This window comes from Melanotaenia boesemani, chromosome 16 (genome assembly GCF_017639745.1).
Source record: "Melanotaenia boesemani isolate fMelBoe1 chromosome 16, fMelBoe1.pri, whole genome shotgun sequence".
Classification (NCBI taxonomy): Eukaryota; Metazoa; Chordata; class Actinopteri; order Atheriniformes; family Melanotaeniidae; genus Melanotaenia; species Melanotaenia boesemani.
Genome location: NC_055697.1, coordinates 22,111,951 through 22,132,999, shown reverse-complemented (window position 1 = coordinate 22,132,999; position 21,049 = coordinate 22,111,951). Strand labels below are relative to the sequence as shown.

General features: G+C 37.4%; 1 protein-coding gene across 4 annotated transcripts in view; it reads left to right on the top strand.

Annotated features, from left to right (window-relative positions):
• grid1a (glutamate receptor, ionotropic, delta 1a) overlaps positions 1-21,049 on the top strand; it is a 255,469-nt gene that overhangs the window by 197,659 nt on the left and 36,761 nt on the right. For all 4 annotated transcript variants that reach the window (XM_042010670.1, XM_042010669.1, XM_042010671.1 and 1 more), the window contains exons 5-6: positions 9,264-9,317; positions 20,338-20,511. In XM_042010670.1, coding sequence (XP_041866604.1) covers positions 9,264-9,317; positions 20,338-20,511 — 228 coding nt within the window. The remainder of the gene's footprint in view (positions 1-9,263; positions 9,318-20,337; positions 20,512-21,049) is intronic.

Sequence of the window (21,049 nt, the reverse complement as noted above, 5' to 3'; positions counted from 1 at the left end):
ACAGTGCAGGGAATAAATAGCCACTTGTCCTTGTGTCGTAGTGCAACTGTAGCTTCTAGTGGAGTAATCAGTTTCCGCTGTTTTAATTATCTTGGGTTATTACATTCCTCAACTATGCAATAAAAATCAGTTGCAAATATCAAAGATCCACAACATAAATTCCCAACAAGTACAGGGATTGACTTTATATTCAGTGCTTCCCCAAGGGCACCCTGCAGAGATGGAAAATAAACGCATCATCTGCCTAGACATATTAACACAGTGTTTTTAGACATCTTGTAAAAATGCTAACCAAGTCTGAATTTTGTTGCTAACAATGCTGCAAACTTAAGGAAATAGCTTTATTTACCTATGTGATAACTATTGTCTGTGTAATTACATGTTGCAGCCTTATATATATATATATATATATATATATATATATATATTATACAGTTGTTTGAATGGGCAAAAAACAAAATTATTTAACCACAAGGTTTGCTGTTGTGCACTGCCTGTAGACCAAAACAATGTGTGTCATGAGCCACACCTCCCTCTACCTCTGCTCCCCTCCCCCCACCCCCACTCACCTGTCTGCAAACGAATGTGCAAAGTGCAAACACACTGAGCAAAACAATATCACCATTTTGTGGATATGTCAAAGCAACTTATAACGTTTATGTTGTCCCTTACCTGTCCAGGACAAGAACAGCTAGCTCAGAGTTCAGTTACGTAGCCCCTTTGGCTCTCGGAAATACCAGCTCAGTGTTGGTCTGGGTTACGTCCCTTTCTTTATCTGACAAACATCTGCGCTAACGACTGTTGTTTCTTTAGAGGTAATGTTGTCTGTTTGTCTTCAGGTGAACGCTCTGTTCCACTTTCTGCCATTTTGCTTCAGAAATATGTACTGCCATTGCTCAGTGGCTGTAGCATTTTAAAGTACGGGAGGACCGAGGGCTTCAAAAGGAGGGAACAGGGAGTGATTCAGATGTACATAAAGCCGGACCAGCTTTACCCTCCAATATAGTATATAATTTGTTTCTATGGTGTTACCAGTATTGTGGGTTTTTTTTTTAGAATTGGGGGTACTGCAGTGTTTGTTCTATTATACAAATAAGGAAAACTGAGTAATATTAGCAATTACAACTGAGCTAATAAAATGTTGCAAAAGAATGTAAAGCTTTGAATAGTACAGATATTTCATGAAATTAGTCACAGAAGCATTAGAGGAATATAAAAGGATCCAGTTCAAGCGCATTTTGTCATGTCATAATAAGACAGTCTCAAAATACTGCAATGTGCATACAAAGGCTTTGCATATTGCACTGTTTGAAAAGTGGAAATTCCTTCAAAACCCTGGCAGTTCTTACAGCTTTTAAATTCCTCCTCCAGAAGCTGATCACCCTGCTATGGTATTCAAAAAATGTCATGCCAGTTCTAATCCTGTTTGAGAATCACAAACATCTCCTCACAACATTAAACCTCACAACAAATGTTGCAGCATACAAGAGAAAGACGTTACAGAGGACTTAAAGAAAAGCCACTTCATGGTCCCATACACCACCAACACAAATGATGGCAGCATCTATTTTATTGACATTAAAAATGTATGCTAGTCATACTAATGCCTCTACTTTCTTCATCCAAATATTAGCTATTAGAGGGAGTTGTTTGGCACGGAAAACATCAATTCAGTAATTCGGAAAACACAACCCAATGTGGAACCCACAATTATAGCTCACAACTGCACATGCTATCTTCTTTTGGTTTACAAGTTTTTAAGCACAGCAAGAGAAGACTGTTAAAATGTAACATGCAAACATTTCTGCATAATAAACAATACATGAAAATGCTTTAGTAGCTGTGGGACCGTGCTTGGGTTCCCCCTACTTTTAGTTAAAGTAACAAGGTTAATGTGCCAACTGCTGCATCTCCTAGTGAGGGCATTAAGTATTCCACTCATGTCTAGCTTAAGCGTGTGGGAGACTAACTACATGCAGGGAGATGGTAGCAACGTTGGTGCCAAGGCAGATGGGAGTCATGATTTGTTTTTAATGTGACACACATGTGCCATCTTCTCCTGAGGGCCACCTGGTAAGAAGAGGTTCCTTTGGGTGTTGTTTTTCCACCAAGGACTGCAGATCAGTTACATGATTGACATTTCTGAGCATCAAGCATTTGTTAACAGAAGGCTACTAGTGATGAACTTATATATGTGTGTGTGTGTGTGTGTATTCTAGTATTAATTTGAACAGGTATGTGGCTCTATATACTAGCACCAGTTTGCACCCTTTTGTTCAATGTTCATTCATTGGGAGCAAGTTAAATGGTCTGAAGGTGTGTTTCCACAGCAACAGTGGGAAGGATGGGGTCAAAGCGACTATTGTGAATCTTATATGACAGACCTCATTACTTCCTTACTTTTATGTGATACCACAGAAAGAATATGGAAGGTGTGACAACTGCCAAAACCTTTTCATTCTCCACCTTCAAATAATGACCAAATAGGAAGACACAGTGAAAGGAATTCAGTAAAAATTATCAGAAACCATTGGTTGCCATGCACTCAGACCTTACCTTAAAATATGGTGAAATGCCTTGAATAATATGTTTTCATTCAACTCACACAAAAAGCAATGCACATAAAGAAGCATAAGAAGAGTGTGTAAGAAACAGGACTTTGCTAAACACCATGTTTGTATTCTGAGAGCTTTTAGAAGGTGGGAAATTGTAACTGATAACTTATCAGGACAGGGGAAAGTGTGTGTTGGACACAGTGAAACTGTTGGGATGCAATCACCAATTATACTGTATATTTTAATTAATTAATTCATTTAGGTTTTGTTTTTTTATTTCTATTTAATTGATCAATTTAACACCTTTTTTAATTATTTTGCATCCTTAATTATGAAAACCTCTGAGAATTTTGTCCTCCTACACAAATGTAAATAGTAACTCGGATGCTGCAGATTGAGCATGGTTTACCTCATTTCCAAGTTCAGTGCAACCAAGTCACCAGAGTGAAAAATTATATTTTCAGAAAGCAGAGAGTTGCTCAGCAAACACCCAGGCTATTTGCACCATGCATGCCTGATTAATCAGCAAACAAGCCCACATTTTGAGGATGGAGTGGTAACAATGGATTACATCAACAGCATTTTGTCAAGTTCAACTCCAGAGCAATGTTTATTCATGTTTATTTGTTTTAGAATTTGGAAAAGATTATTTTTTACATAAAATATGGCTTTTAAAAAACCCAGTATGTTCCCATCATTGGTGGACAAAGCCAGCTGGTTCTTTTTGGCTATATTATTGAGATTATATGCATCCTGTGGTTTTCATAAACATCAGTTGGCACTGCTGTACCCTGCGACTGGCTGGTCGGCGTCGGCCTGTTAATGTAAATGAAACAGCTCATTACCCCAGAGGAGTTTGGGCCAGAAAGATTTAACATTATTGCTAGACTCTTTTTTTTTTTTTTTTTCCTGCAGACTGCTGTTTCTGAGAACTAATCTGCACCTTCTGCCTTTATTTTACAATAAACAAGCCATTTCTCAACATTTCAAATGCAAGTAAAACATTTACAGTATGTAATGTTAATTATAATGGTGTGAGATTTATGTGTGAAAGATACCATACAGAAGTTTGTAATTAGTTTGTAATAACAGATTTGGTGATATTTTAAACTAACATTGATGCAGCAGATAGTAGTTTGGAAAAAAGAGAGTTTTGATGGTAAGCTAATTTTAAAGCTGCAGGGTGATGATTCAAACACTGAAAAAAGAATATTGGTGAGTTGTGACTGTAAAGCACCTGTTTGAGTACTGTGCAAATGTTTTAGTATTTTTTTAACTATTTTTTTTATCTATTAGCTCATGGAAGAGTGCTGTTAACAGGTAAAAATGTATATATAAGAAAATCAGCATTTGTGATTTTTCTTTTAAAAATGACATAAATCTTTCTTGCAGAGATGGCTGATATTTTATTTGAGATCTTGGATATTTTGCTACAGTTGTTTTTTTTGTGTGTGTGTGTAATTGGGGTTTTTCTGCCTTCCTCTAACTCTATACGGGCTCCAGTCTGTAATTAGATCAGGGTTATTTTGCAGGCCAGACCATCTGTTGCAGAACTACTTGTTTTTGGCCTTATTGACGTTTGGTTTTTATGTAGCTGGTTATATGTTTTGGCTCACAGTCATCCTGCTGAAGGAATTTGGGAGCTTTCTGTTTATACTGTATTATGTATAAAAATCTAAAAGTGCCCACAACTTGCAAAGAGCTCCATCTGCCACACTGCAGTCTTGATAACAAATTTATGATTTCCTAAAATCCTATGATAACTAAAACAGTTGCACCAGATTTTTAATTTTGTTATCACAGCCCACTATAGACATTGGTCACCATAATGACTAGTGTATGTAAACTGACATTGTTGTAATATACACTTGTCCATACTCAAACTTTAAAAACACATTTGGGATTATTTTATTTTATGTTGAATAACCAGGTCTTTTGTTGTTTTTTTTATTAATTTATTCTTAAATACTGAATAAAGGATTTAGTGTTTCATTAAGAGGCTCGTGTAGAACTTGACGACAAGCTGTTGGAGAACCATTTTATTTAAATCAACTGTGTTGCAGCAGGAAAACCCATAAATCCTGCAGGATAGTGGCCCTGGAGGTTCAGAGTTGGTGATCCCTGGTGGTCCCTGGTCTAATGCATCAACCTAACAATGAATCATACCTCCAGGAACGAGTTGAAATATGAGAAACATCTACCAGTTCCTGATGCAATAGTATTCAGCAGCCTGAAGCATTTTAGATTAAAGGCCGCAAGATGAACTCCTCTCTCAAATACTGTATTGAATGTCATCACACTGAGTGCTCTAATCTTTTCACATTCAGGATATTCGTATATAGTCATCTGAGCCTTGCCCAAAATCTCCCCCTACATAATTTTCACATCCTTCTTAGTGCAATTTCTCTCAATCCCTTTTCTGCCATCATGATTTTGAATTGGAGTAAGCATACTCTGGCTTCTATTGTAGCATAGATACAGTATAAGAACATGCCTGGGGTACTTTGCCTCTGATCAGAGATCTACTGTCACCAGGCTTTGGCGTGTATCAGCTGTATAGAATGTTTCTCAGATGTCACTCCAGGCAGTTGTTATGCCTCCTTCACCACAACCACATTGCTTTCCAGAGTTACACCGTTACATCATCTCCTGAAGTGAATAGAGAGAACACACGCACACATGCACAAAGCAGACAGCATTCTGCCTGGATGTCAATAGCATTTATGCTCTCAAATGGATTTTTAGGCTTTGATGTGGTACATTTTAGGCAAAGAGGAAAAAACATGCTTAGTTCAACTGAAGCTGCAGCAACAATTATCCCCAAAAAAGGATAAAGAATGAACAGAAAAGCAAAGGAGAGTGGAGAGAAGAAAGAGGAGATAAAGTACACCAGAGAGAAAACGACTTCAATCACAACAGAAACACCAAATTAAAACAATAACAATAAAATAAAAAAAAACACCAGACAACCAACCATACCTGTACAGAAACACAACAAAAACCATCCTGCAGCCTTTCGAGGGAAACAAAGCTGGCAATCATCAGGAGCACCTATGAGAGATGAACAAGCTGAAACAACTTCAGTTTTCTGCAACACACATACGTATGATTTTAAATTGGTATAAGTAGTTTTGACAGCTTTTTTTTTTATTATTTATTCATTTTTTTATCTTTTGCTCTCCTGGATGATAATCGAGAATATATCTAAGGATGGGATTTTATATTGTTACAACTCAAATGTGTGTTACATTAAAAAAGAAATATTAAAACATTAGCTTGTCATCATTTAGCATAGCACAGGTTCATTTCCAAAACTCTCTACAGTGTCTGTGCTGAATTGCACCGTGAAATGATTCTGAATTTTTGAAGTGTTGTCTTCTATTTTGCCCAAGGCTTCAACAAAACATTAGATCCCAGCTGGTACCGAACACAGTAACTAACCCACTCTACAGAACTTGACTTTACCGTTATGCCATCTGACAGATTTTATCTGGAAGAATGAATTCAGTTCAAAGAACCGTCAACTCTCTTGAATGTCAAGTTTATATCTTCAAGGCAGACAATAGTTATCATTGTCAGAAATTGTTTCGGACCAGGGAGACATTATTTTAATATAAAAGAATGGAGGGATTACTCACACTTGACTAGAGCTTACACATATTTAGCCATCTTTCAGATTTGAAGAACTCAATATAGTGAATGTTTGCCTTTAACCTTTCAGTTTACAGTAAAATGTCTGCCATGGAAGTTAAGTGGTTGCTATTTGATATGTGAAAAGTGTAACTTTGTCCAACTCTTTGTAGACCTAGTTGTTTGTTTCTTTATAAACAGTTAAAAAGCTGCCATTGCATCATTTACAAACAGAAAACAAGTTGTTTTAAAAATTGTAATTGTAGTGAAACATAAAAAAACACACATTAATTGAATAGAAATAATTAGGTTAGGACTTTATTTTCAAAAATCCACATATTATTCAGCCACTTCCACACCGGTTAATGACAGTTCACCCACAGTTGCTCCCTTTAGTGCACCTTTCTCCTTAATATGACCCCTATGTTTCAGCCTTGAGCAATGCAGCTTTCATATCTTTCCTTTACATTTCCCTACCTGCATTTTTTTTTTTTTTTTTGTCTGAAGATGTTTTAACACAGCACTGAAATACTTTTTTTTCCATTTTGTCTTTATGTTAATGCTGTCCTTATGTGTTTACAAAAAAATTATTTAGACATCAACTCGTTCCTTCTATGTGCCTTTTAAAGTATTATCTATCCCAAATGGTGTTCTAGCACAGCTGTCCAAACCTATTTTCCTTGAGTACCCCCTTTATTCAAATACTAAAAAGCCATGGACCCCCTGCCGCAACCTGTGCTGAAACCATGCTTGGTTTTATGCTTTAAAATTTGAGATTCTCATCATAAATAATGTATTCTGGCTAAGCCCTGTCCTTTGATAAAGCCAAAGTTAAATTAACAACATACAGCCTTGCTTTTTTTTCTTAAATAGGAACAATGTGTAGAATTTAATCACAACAGCTCTGAATGTTCAAAGAGACCCCTTGTGGTCTTTGAGGGACCGTATCCTGACCTCAGATACTTCTGGAAATGACTGCAGGTTGAATCCGGAACTTGTATATGACAAAAATCAGACATCATGGTATCCTGACAGAATATATGTCCTCATGCAGTATCTTGTGTCCGTATATCACCAGATATGAAACATGTCTCAATATGCACCAGAAATGGTCCGGATTCTTCCGGTATTCAGGGAAGTATCCCCTACAGATATCTCTGGATTCTTGCCCTTTTCACGCAGTCCTGGTCCTGGGCCTCAGGTTAGGAACCACTGCTCTAGCACATATCAAACAAAGCCGGTACTGCACTCTTAAAGCTCAGATGTTTCTCAAATCACAGTTATTTGTCTGTTCAGACACACCATAGTAAAAATGGTGGCTCATGGCAGGTGTCATGTTTGTGGAGCCACAGCACATTTATGAAAACATTTCATTCAAGAGAATAAAAGCATTACAGTTATTTTATTAAAGAGATTAGATAACAATATAAACAAGAGATTTTAATATTTATTTTTTCTGTCATTTTGTTGGTGTTAATTTCCTTAACCTAATGGAGGAGGCGGGACATATAACCTGACAATCATGCAATCTAATTTGAAAACAAGAATAATATGACAATATGCATAGTAGGGCTGCAACTAATGACCATTCTGATGGTCGATTAGTACATGTATTTATTTTGTAAGTTTACCATGAAGTTTTCCCAGACTTTTAAAGTTCACCGCTGCCATTTTCCTCCCTAGTCCGACACCATATTTTTCTCCTGGCGGACTTTATTGCGCATGTGCAACTCTCAGCAGAGATAAAAAAAAGAAGACGATGTCTCACTCTGTATTTTTTTCCCCCTCTGTGCGCATGTGCATTGTGCAACTCTCAGCAGAGATAGGATTAGAAGACGATGTCTCACTCTGTATTTTTTTTTGCCGACAATAGTAGACAGCTAAATTCGTTGTCGACTATTTTTATTGTCGACTATTGTCGACAACGTCGACTAATCGTTGCAGCCCTAATGCATAGAAGGCAGATTAAATAAGCATACTCTGGCGAGAATTGCATTCAGTGTGATAACAGCAAAGTACTGCAGATAAGGTCACAAACTGGGAGGTTAAAAGTGAAAGTTACTGCATCTTGGACAGTTTTGGTCAATCTAAGTTGTATTAAGCCACCTATACTAAGAGGTTTTAGCTCAAACAATACATTTAAACACACATCAGAATGCAGATTACAGTCTGCTCTCTATTATAAGCACTTTGTATGAGAATTAGGATCTGGGATTAAATGAATCTGATTTTAGTAATTTTTCAGGGAAGACAGCAAGTTTCCAGCAGTTTACTGTGTAACTGGGTTTAGACTTCAGACAAGAAACGTGATGCTTTGACACAAAAGCAGCACTATAAAAGGAAAATTAATAAATGTAGAGATACATTTTTGTACTCAGTTGATTTTAAAGGTGTTAACAAAGTTAAAATGTTCACAGAGCAGTCATGTGTTTATCTGTGTGCATTTTATCATTTGTAAAAAGTTTACAGTTGTGAAAAGCTCTAGGCTTTCACTACAAATTGTATTCTGTCCTTTTGTATAGAGCAAATATCAAAAATTGAGCAACAAATTGTGAAAACTTATAGTTACAAAACAGAAGAGTGTTTGGTCCATCCATTTATCTTTTTTAGTTGAAGCTTTCATGCTACAGACTCTCAGGTTATGCATTCATCCCAACCAACCACATCTGCGGTGGCGCTATATTTTCTGCCATCATTCTGAAATTATCAAAATAACAGGAAATTGGTATGGCAATTGAGGTACTTAGAAGTGGACATGTTAAGTGCATCTGCACCTCAAGCGTCATTTTTACATGCACTATAAAAATAGCTAAGGGGTTCTTTTGATCAGTATTCTTCAGGTAGCGTGAATTGATGCAGCCTGTGACATGTTTTTCTCCTGGAACGCTGGACTCTGTTTTCCTGGGATCATTTACAAATTAACCCCCAGAGATGCATGAGGGATGACTGGCATGCAGTAATTATTTCAATGAATTTGCACACTTTGATTCTTAAATTCTCTCTCTCTCTCCCTCTGTGTACCCCCCTCCCCCACCTCCCCACCTTCCATCCCCTTTCTCATTTGATCTATCACTGCAGGCAGTAGAAACGAACCTGGCATCCAAGGACAGTCACTGGGTCTATGCCAATGAGGTGAGGCCAAATGCAAACGCACTTAGATGCATGTGAGTGAATTTAGACCTTAGCATGAGCCAGCCTCAGTTTATAGAGTTTTGTATGCAAAGGTATACACACACTCATGTTTACCACACTTTGACTATATTTTTTTGTTGAATTACATAAACAGATCCTTCTTTATTTTTACTTTTGCTGCTAGGACAGTATCTTTTATAATTTGCATAACATCTTACCATTAACAGCTCGTCTTTCCACTCTCTAAACCAGTACTATGTGTCTAACATTGACCTTAATTCTTCCAAAGTGGCTGTAACAGCACAAAGTCCAGGTGTGCTTTGTGAATACAGAACAGTGAAATCACATTGATCTTTAACAGCAATGTTTCAGCTCTGCACTTCAATTGATTCAGTGATTTGGAGATAGTGGAGCATGGGATTGGTTCAGTGCTAAAAGCAATTGATGAAAGACATAAGATAATAGTTCCCTCTGAGATGGTTACCTTGAATATTTACTTTGCTTTGCCTAATGGGCTTTATCTCTGCAATACCTAAAAATACACACACAGCAATGCCAGCATATCTTATATTTGTTTAAATCATAATAAAAACATCCCATTTATCATCTTATTTTTAAGAATCACAGCCTCACATTTTATCAGAATTCAGAACATGACATACATTTATTAATAATCCAGAGTACGATAGTGAGATATGTTTGCAGAAATGAAAACAAAGCAGTTGCCATTCACGCTGTAGTTGAATTTCATCCAAGCAGAATTTCTATCAATAGTTTTGACATTGATATAAAAATGTTATGAGGCTTGGTGCATTGAAAACCTTCTGCTATTTGGCAGCCTACATTACAAAAGTCTAGACTGTAATGAGTTTTTAAAAAATAAAAACCTAGTCATATTTCACCATATATTTCTGCATACACAGAACTGTGACCCAGAGTTCTTTTTGAACTTTTTGTATATGATTTAAGTCATTATTCTGTTGATGGGCTTTTGTACTCGCACAGATTATTATAAGATGGGGCTGTAATTTGAGGCATTGTTCATATACAGACTCATTCATGCCTCTCAGTCACTTGTTACAGACCTCCACAAAGACATCAGCGTTAATTGCATCAGAATCGGGGAAATTGTGAACTAATGGCATTTTAATTCAATGACACTCCCTTAATATCTGATGTGATGTGGGTTAGTGCACAGTAAGCCAATCACATCAGACATCTCTCCCTGGTGCATGTTTAAAATGTGCCCGTTTGCTTCTTTAAAATTTAAAATACAGCCCTGGTCAGTACTTTTCATACCTCCGAGTTGTTAGAAGTTAATGTTAAATGTCTTGATAAATACATACAAATGAATATTTCAGATATATATTAAAAATCTAAAAAATATTTAAAAGATTCTTAATAGTTAAATAAAAGGAACACAACAAAAATGTGCTTTGACCGCAACTGCATTATTACTAATGATGTCAATAATTAACAAAAAAAGACAAATCTGAGTTAATATGTGCATAATTTCCAGTGTGATGACATCACTATGTGGCGGTGTGGCACAGTGGGTAGAGTGGTCGTCTAGTAGCCTGAGGGTTGCCGGTTCGATCCTCGGCCTGTCGAGCTCATGTGGAGGTGTTCCTGAGTGCCTTGCTTCCACCATCAGTGTGTGAATGTGTGTGTGAATGGTTCAATGTGATGTATAATGTAAAGCGGTTTGGGTAAAAGTGCTATATAAATACAGACCATTTACCACCAAACCAGTACACTTGTAATTTTAACATGTTAAAAAGAAAAAAAAAACAAAGGGGTGGTGCAGATGATATCTGTCTCAGAACATCTGAAACTGTATAAAAATTATCTCAGAAGTTGGAAGATTACCAAAGGTCTTAAGACCTCTGTTCAAACAGTTATAATACCTCAAAGTTTCACAGTCAAAAAAAGCTAAGAGGAAAGTGAGAGAGGTCTCTAAAGGCCAGTTCAGTTGGTGAAAAACACACAACAGAGACATCTAAAGAGATTCAGCTGACCTGGAGCAATCTTGCTTTTTCAACCCGTACCATATGGTGCCCACTGAAGTAAGTAGGCTTCAGTGGATGGAGTCCAAGGAGAAAACTTCGACTGAAACAAATGCCAAAAAGGCAAAACAAGACTTTGAGACGTTTGCGGAGATCATGTTCAAGGGAACCAAAGCAGAGCTCTTTAGGAATATTTAACAACAAGGAAAAGGTTTTAAGGAAAATTAAATGTAGCTCATGAGGAGATCCTGTGTACAGTAATAAGCCAACAACTGTCTAAAATGAAAGTCAGAGATGAGGTCTTGTGTTTTTTATTTATCTAGACTATAACCTGAATCATTCATCAGCACCACAGAGTTGTGGTTTAAAATGCAGTGGGGCCACAGTTTGCTTTTCTCCCTGTTTGTAATCCCCTTCTCAACATTTGAGTTGAATTTCCTTCTCCTTACTGCCTCACTTGGTCTCGGGAGAATTTTCTTGGCCTTATCTCTGCCTCACTCTAATTTTTGTTTATCCATTTCTCTCTTCTCTCTCCTTTCCCTCCATTCATTTAATCACAAAACACTAACTGACCATGAAGCTAACATTCTCCTTGATGTGAGAATAATACAGACATGTTGAGAAAACTAACAAGAGAAATAACATAAAACTCTGAGCTGCTTATTAATCTTTTTCTTTAATCCAATGTTTCTCATCTTACGCTGTTACCAACAAAAAGAATCTTGCTGAATCCAGGTTTGCATCTCGCTGTAAATGATTTATCCACAATGCCTGCTTATCTTGAAAAAGGAAGGAACCTTAATGGAAGATGTAAAGCTAATTTGTTTCTTTTAGCCTCTGATTACATTTATAAGATGCTTCTAACATGGCTTATGGCAGAAAAATGTTCCACACTTTTTCTAATTAATTTAAATACGAGGAGTGTGGGTGCAGTTTTACAAATTGCATCTGCAAGAGTTAGTGTTCTTATAGTTTAGAACATGGCTATGATATACTGCTCCTAAATTCTGATTCTTGCTCACAAAATGGGAAAATGTTGTGAGCCTGACCAGATGCAATTCAGCTTTATCACAAAATCCCGTGGGGAAATAACACATCCCCGTTACCTGTTTCTCCTGAATGCTGCCCAGTCCCCAGTGACAGTTGCAGCTATGCAGTTGGTCATGACAGAGCTGTGACATACATTTTAACCAGGTAATCCTCATGCTCACTCTTGTTTTATCACTTCCATCTGCTCTTCATGCTCCTGACAGCCTTAAAATCCACTCTCATGCAGTCAAATGGAGGTCTCCCATTTCATTCAGCTTTCATGACAGTTATGCAAATCTGCCACCAGTGGCAACATGTGGCACAATGAATGTTGTTGTCAAGCTTGAAATGTAAGAGCACAAAGTGAGAAGGAAGGCTGATGTATGATCATAACTCTGTAATGGACAAAGGAAAAATAACATGCTCTATCTTCTGATTGATCTCTCTTTTTAATGGAGGAAAGAGCAGGAACTAAAGTGTCCTGACCTTCAGTCTCTGTTTCTCAAACTCTAAAATGGCTCTAATATTGTTTTTTTTACACTGTCACTGATACTTTAACGAGGCAGAAAATACTATCCAGTACTTCAAGATGATGTTCATTATTTTAAGCAATGATTAATATGCATATTTGTACATAACAAACAAAAAATGTTATAACAATAAGCTGATACTTTTGTCATTAGTAATGGTAAAATCACTGAAGGTGTCCACAATAAACTGTCATTGTTTTATATATAAAAACAGTTTGAATCTGACTGATTATGTATTTTAAAACCAAATGAGGAAGCTTTATTTGCACACAATTCACAAGCCCTCAGGATATATAACATATTCAACAAAAGAATGATCAACAACACACACACACAGAAAAAAAAGTGAACTGCTTTGAAATCATTGTGTAAGAAGTGCAGGGATAATAGGCAGGTGTATGTCTCACTAAACCACCCACTAAACCAGGCCGCTTCAGCTGCACACAGATCCACATCTGACTCCGTCTGTTCAACTGAGATGGATTGCACATCCTGGGAGGATTTGTTGTTTTTTTCCCCCCCATCAAAGGCAGGACACTGACACTTGAAAATGTTTGATGGATTAGGTGGCTGTGCCTGCTGTGACACAGTCGATGAGGACAGTCATGATATGACTGATGTCTTGGGTAACTGCCCATCAAGCAACTGAATTGGAAACCCTATTCTTCTGATGCAATCTCTGCTGCACCAGATTGGGGGATTTGCAGGTGGATTACTGTAGACAGCACTTGCAACATAAAGAAACACAAGTTTCCATTATCTTCAAAGAACTGTATAACATTTCATTTGTCATAACACTGGATTTGAGGTTTTAATATGCATATTTGTACATAACAAACAAAAAAATGTTATAACAGTAAGCTGATACTTTTGTCATTAGTAATGGTAAAATCACTGAAGGTGTCCACAATAAACTGTCATTGTTTTTTATATAAAAACTGTTTGAATCTGACTGAATATGTATTTTAAAACCAAATGAGGAAGCTTTATTTGCACACTATTCACAAGCACTCAGGATATTAGCCATATTCAACAAAAGAATGATCAACAACACACACACACACACAGAGGAAAAAAAAAGTGAACTGCTTTGAATTCATTGTGTAAGAAGTGTAACCATGATGAGCATCTATGCAGAAACGTAATTTACAGGCCAGAGTTATGGATTTTGCAGAAATGGTCAGCCCAGGAGACATTCAGTATCAAGGTTATGAATTTAAAGAACCTCAGACAGGGAGTCTGTCTTCATGAACCTTTTCATCTAAATGTTACCGTTATAGTGACATTCATTTTAGTTATTCAGATATCATTGAGGTTAATGGTCTATTCAGATTATGTATAGAGACTATTTCCACTATCTCCATCTCCAGGCTAACATTTATACCCCATTATAGCAATGAACTTAAATAATACAAGTAGAGATGCTGGTTGCCTCTGTACTTAAAGCTCCCAATATCACTAAATGGTATGATGAACAATATGTTATAGATTGCTTTACACTGTTGGTCTGCACAGTAAAATTAATAAATAAATCAAATCACTTACTAGAATAACACATTATGTATTATTCTACATTAAGTCATACTGTAAGCCAAAGTAAATATGTGGAAACACATTTACCAAGTTTACATCCTCTGACAAAGTGTGTGTTTTTGCCCTTATACTGGATTGGGAAACATTCAAGTGCAACCTGAAGTGACGTAAGATTATGCTTAAGAGGTACTTTTGTTTCAGGTTTTTATTTATTTATTTATGAGATGTTTTCAATTTGGAGTTATCATGTGTATGTAAATGTATCTAGAGATGTTTTTGAGGGAGCAGCTGTTCCTTTTTATAAGACATTATGACGGGGCAGTAATTACTGAAACACTGTCACACTACAAACTACTGTGTTTGCAAACATGCTTGTTTGCAAACAAAAACCTCCTTGGACCTGGAAATGGTCCCCCCTCACCTGAAGTAACACTACATAACTTGAAAACCTTTGTGTTTCTAACTCAATTTGGTGGCACATTGACATTCATTATGCCCATTCCTGGAGCCATCTTTGCCCTTAAGCATCCCAAGGCTACAAAACTTTAAGTCCCACACTGGAAATCAACACACTGGCAGTTTTTAACGCGTGTCAGCAAAGAAACATTGTATGGTATTATCGGAGGAAGAGAAGAAAAGCAAAAGACCAAGAGACAAATACAATACTCAACACCTGACTGACTTTTACTGACTTGAGACAGCTTGGAGATGAGAGGATGCAAGACAGATGCTAAATTAGTCGTTGTTAGGGGGAACCTTAATTAGAAAATCTACAAAAGTTCAGAAGTGGGACTTAAAAGTATAAATTGAAATGACATGGTTATAACATCTGTTGGAAGCAATGATTATTGTTTAAAATTCATTTTAAAAACACTAAAAGCCAGAGAATTATGTGATTTGGCAGTGATGCGCTCAACTTTTTTTTGTTTTTTAACTCAATTGTGGTTTAATCCGTTTTTGCTGGCAGGGTAATTTTTAGTCATTTTGATTCATTTTGAGTATTGCACTTCTAATCATCAGAGGGTAACTGGAACTACCCTTCATGAAGAGTAGGTCTAAGATTATTGGCATTATTATTTATAATAATCCTGGTCATGTTAGGTGTTTTGAACTGTTAAGACCAACAGTTGTTTACAAAGGAGCCATCACCACTCACCAGTCACATACAATGCATTTCTGACACGCCTCCCCACGTAGTTTTATCAACATTCACATTTGACTAAGGTTGATGTTTGGGGTTACGCATGAGGAATGACCACAAATGTGTTTGGAGTGACATGTAAAATAACTTAATAGAAGTCCAACTGCCTTTTACTTACAAGGAATTCCAGCTATTATCCAGGAATGTGCATGTGACTAATTTATTAGCTGATAAAACAGAACGGTGCCTGTTTTTAAGACTCAACTATTTTTGGAAGAGAGTTTTGTTTTATTACAGAGATGTGGAACTAATGTCTACAGCACTGTTATCAGAAAGGCATGGCTCCTTTAATGAGGTGGTGGAGGGACAGAGACACAGCTCTCCCTATGTGCATGTGTAAGAGTGGAGCATGCTATTTAAGCAGAAAAAAGTTAGCTGTAAGCAGCTTCCTGTTTAAGGCAAATGTCAAGTTTTTGCTAAAAGCTTCTGCAATAAATGCCACAGCTGCTCTGGTATAGGCAGAGTCCTGTGTCTGCTTTCCCATTACTGTTTAAAGTGAAGCAGGGTAACATTGAAGCTGCAGCTTCGGCCCAGGATGAATCACCCTACCTGTGTCTCTATTTTTCATTTCATCAGCAATAACGTCACAATTAATCAACTTATTGTTTTTTTTTGGGCCTACTTACTCAAAAACAATCTCCTTAAAATGCTCATCAGTACCATTAGCACACTACAGAATTGCAATTTTCTCAATTCTGCACCCCTTAACGACGGCTAATTCAGCATCCGACTTGTTACCTCTCTTATACTGTGAGCTCTCTTCAGCCATTAAAAGACAATCTTATCTTGACTCTCGTCTCATCTCATGCTCTGTCCCTTTTTCTCTTTTTTTTTCCCTCTTCTGCAAATAATGTCTTCTTGGATTTTTTTTTTTTTTTTTTTTTTTTTTTCCTGAGTCAACCACGGTGCGAGTTCAAAACGGCTGTTTGTTTCTGTCCATTTGCTAGTGTGTGATGCAGTGCATAAAGCCAACCTGGGCAGCATCATCACAGTATGTTGCAGTGACGGCTCCAGAAATGTATAAACAGATGTCACTGTACCATCAAACGAGTCTGGAAAGTAGAATTTTAAGGTTGGAAAGTTACATAATGTGTTATTAATATATTGTTTTATTTAATAAAATTCCTTGTTAGTGACATGTGAAACCTTCTAATTACTTTAAAAATCTGATGTCTACTACATTTTTGACCTACTGAGGTTGCCATTATTTCACCTGCACAATGCATTCTGGGATGATGACATAAATCGGTTGCTCTCAAGACAAGAATGAGAAAGGTGGAGGCAAATGTAACTTGTTTGTGGTTTGATTTCTCTTTTCTCCTTTAGCTCAAAACAGAACCTCAGTGTTGTGAAAGCAGTGCAGGTCAACACAAGGTCTGCCATCACCACCATCATCATCAGCTACGGCAGCTGATGAAGGTCCTGCTGTAGGAAACATGTCAATCATTTTGGGCCATTCAGCAGTTTCTCTGTACCTCATCTCCATTTTCTCCCCCATCTTGTTTCTGACAGGTACTTGCATTCACCGGCACAGAGCCAAAAGTGCTATAAAAATCTGATTGGGTCAGCCCTGTGTTGGTTAAGAAATCGACATGTCTCATCGGCTGGTGGTCAAGAAAGGAAGTCCTGTGCTGACTTTTTGGACAGATAAATTACACAGGCACAGGTCCCCCGTGAAAAGGGATGGTGGTTAAAAGTTAGACAGACTGCCGATCTACAAGTTTTATGGACCAGTCAGACCAGTAAATAAACTGTCAGTCCAGATAGCATGTTGTCCCCCTGAGAAAATGCCCACTGTGTCTGATGGCTAGTCCATCCCAATATACAGAAATAATCCTGCAGTTTGCTGCTTGTGGCTGCAGTTTCCAGTCAAAAGGCAACACAAGTCCTCACTGCTTTCTGAGTGATAAGAAGAGGAGAGCTGAATGGAAGAAAGCCTGTGGACAAAAACATATTCTTAAGGACCCACATTTATGTTCTCAGCACTTCTCTTAACTGGTTTGAGTCATTTTCTCGACCACAGCTGCCAAAGGAACTAACGGGGCTGCCGGTTATAAATGAAAGCTGAAACCAACAGTTTTCCCTCACAAGGCGCCTAAACGCCACAGGCTGGCGAGCAAAATACGCAGGGAAAAACTTTAGAGACAATAGATTCTGTATGTCCTGCTGTTAGGGTTTAAACAGCCCACTTCCCCTTTCACAGCCTCTGAGGTGCGATCCATTGGACACGACCCTGGACACAGAAGAAACTGACAACCCTCCGCTTCACTTAGTCGTGCCATCCAGTTTTCTTCAACTACAACCGATGCCGCAACACAGAGTGGAACATTTCTAAGATCACATTGTTACATCCAAAGCAAACATTTTTCTAAAAAGGTCTATGTATGCTCCAAGTCACAGTTACCTGTGCTGTATGCGTAACAATATAGCAGCAGTGTCCGTGTGACAGTTTGCGTATATATTTTTTCTCATATGAGGTCATTTTTTTTTTTAAGTGAAAGAAGAAGCACATCATCTCTACTCTGTTTTACACTGTATTTATCCAGCCCTGTTTTTGCCTTTCGCAGCAGATTGTGGGGCTGATTTAACTAACAAAACAGTCATTTTAACACATTTTACAGAAATTTATACTTTCTGTTGTTTACGTTTCTGTTGAGTGATCTTTGGAAAATTCCACCTCTGATAATACAGATCACAAAATGTTTTTTTTTTTTTTTTTTTTGTCGTTTTATGATTCTCTAACAAAAGTTTGGTTTGGTCTCCAGATAAGATGGTATTCAACCCTTTTCTTCCGGTATATTTAAAGCAAATTAAGACAGGTATACATTTTGTACACAAGAATAACTCAAACTGATGTCAATACCCACAGTGCTTTATTCTCCATTCCAGACACACACTGACTCTCAGCAAAAAGCACCTCAACCTCTAATTAAACGACTGTCATGATTACCTGTAAAATTTTGATTCATTTCTAGTGAAAGATTAATAACATAGAATGAGCAGCACAAAGAGGATAATTTAGCCTATCTGCCAGCTGAACCTGATGTGATTAATGTATTTTGGTCGTCAGCTGTCATTGAAACATGGCCGTGCTGTATTCACATTTTCAGAAGTTTGAGTGGGTTGACTAAAGCAATTATCTGATAATTGTAGACTTAAGATGTATTTGGTTGTGTGTGCTCTGCTTGTGTATGTAATAATATAATTTGAGTCAGAAGCTCTACTGTAATCACAATCTGTACCATTTTAGTTTAAAATCCTCTTGGGTCAAAAACATATGTTGTCTTCAGCTGGCTTGAGCTATGAGTACATTCTCTACTCTACATAGTGCACAATGTACAGGAGAAATCTGCTGTAGCATAGTGACTCAGTGGTCTATTATCTCCTCACACAGAGGATAAAGGCACATGTTTTCAGGTCCATGTCCCCTTGGTGTATGTTATTGGTGGGTCAGTTCATGACACAAATGTCAGCTGTGATGGTGACAGAACACTTGGACTGGGTGGCACTGCAAGTTATTAACTTGGACACTAAGGTTCAGCTCTGTGAACCATGCAACATAATTTGCTTGATGAATGTGTCTCGGCAACTCATGAATATTCATATTTTCCATCTGACTGACTGTAAAGAGTCAGGGAAAAAATTAATCTTTCACTCACACTGGGAAATTGGGTAAATGAGAATTTTTATTGTCAGTCACTTTTCTCTCCATAATATTTTTGCATTTTGTAAAATATATTTATGGCATAAGACACATTTGGGGAAAAATGCCTAAAAGCAAAAGAGAATTTAAAAGGTAAAATATGCATTTTAATGAATAATTAGAGGGAAAAAGCTAAGACTCATGGTCATCTGTAGGTGAATAAACAAGACTAAAAGCAATGGCAAGATAATAAAAAAACTGAAAGGCCACATTAGGATGAAAAGATAAAAGCACTACACAGACAGAGGGCAGGAGAAATGAATGTTAAGTGTTGACTTCAACCAGCACTAAAACCAGAAAGCTTGATGCAAAAACAGAATGATCAAAACATCATATGAGAAGGAAGGATAGAGAACATGTCTTCAGGCAGGTATGGTCACGGAAATACAACATGGAGCTGCTTGGCTGCTGTTTCGACCTGACAGTAACCTCTAAGCTTTATTGTCAGGTAGTATATGAACCCAGTATTTCTCATGAGACTCGGTGTCTGCCAGAGCATTGACCGTTCTCCTGCTCTGGAGACTTGCAGGCAGCAGCGTCTCATGAATATTGACCTGATCTTTAATGGGTACATCCCACACAAAAAGAACCCTAGGGTCACCTTGGCTTTGATTCTGAACGATATTTATAAAAAACATTAATTTGTCAGCCTAATCTGAATAAAATATGAATAAGTTTCCTTGAGTATCTCATAAGTTGCATCAGGATTAAAACACTTGATTGAGTTTATTAAATAAACGACTGATGGAACAGAACATCTTTGTTTGGTTACTGTTGATGTGAAAACTCAAAATGCAGTTAAGTAGATTAGTTCATATCTCAACTCAAGCCCCTATCAGCTCTTTTAATTTATTTAATTACTTTCTATTCTTACATCTGATATTTAAATTACTCTCGCAGCCAACAGCCTTCAAGGCTATCTGTCGTATCCAAATTTCCTTTCAAATTTGTGGTTTATTTTATACTTTTTCATGCTTGACTTACATGATATAAAAAGTTCCCCCTCTGTCATCTTCAGGAGGTGAGTGACGCAGACATCATGGAGCTGGTTCACAGCTCTCTGGGGCGGATGACCATCATCCGTCAGATCTTCCCACTGTGGAGAGACACCAATGTCCGTTGCATAAGGAATAATCATCGTATTTCCTCCCTGCTGTGCGACCCACAGGAAGGCTACCTGCAGTCCCTGGAGGTAAAAACTAAAAGAGTTATAACTAATACTCCTAAAACATTGTAAAATTTATTATATTGATCTGTTGATTATTTTAGTTTTTTTCTTTGTTTTTATTTAATTTCTTTTATTTCTTTTCCTGCACCCTGCCTTAATGCTTTTAATGTTTTATACAAAGTACTTCGAATTGTCTTGTACATTGAATGTGCTATACAGATAAACTTGCCTTGCCTGTTCTGGCTGACAGGAAATGTCTGGTGTCAGATTCCACTGTTTGAGCTCTTTTGCAACAGCCAAATGAAGAAATGTGCAAAGGTTAAACAAAGAGATCATAGTTACTCATTTTGGAATGAGTTGCTCAGTATTGTATAGTTTCTCTTCATGTCAGTATGGATGTGATGTCTGATGATATCCCAGGATGACTGGCATCACCATCTCCTGGCTCCTGTGGATTAGTGGACAGATGATCTGACTTGTTCTGACTCATCCTGCAGACTCTCATTTGGTTTGCAATCTGGAGCGTGTGGAGGCCAGGTCATCACTTAGGCTCTTTGTCATT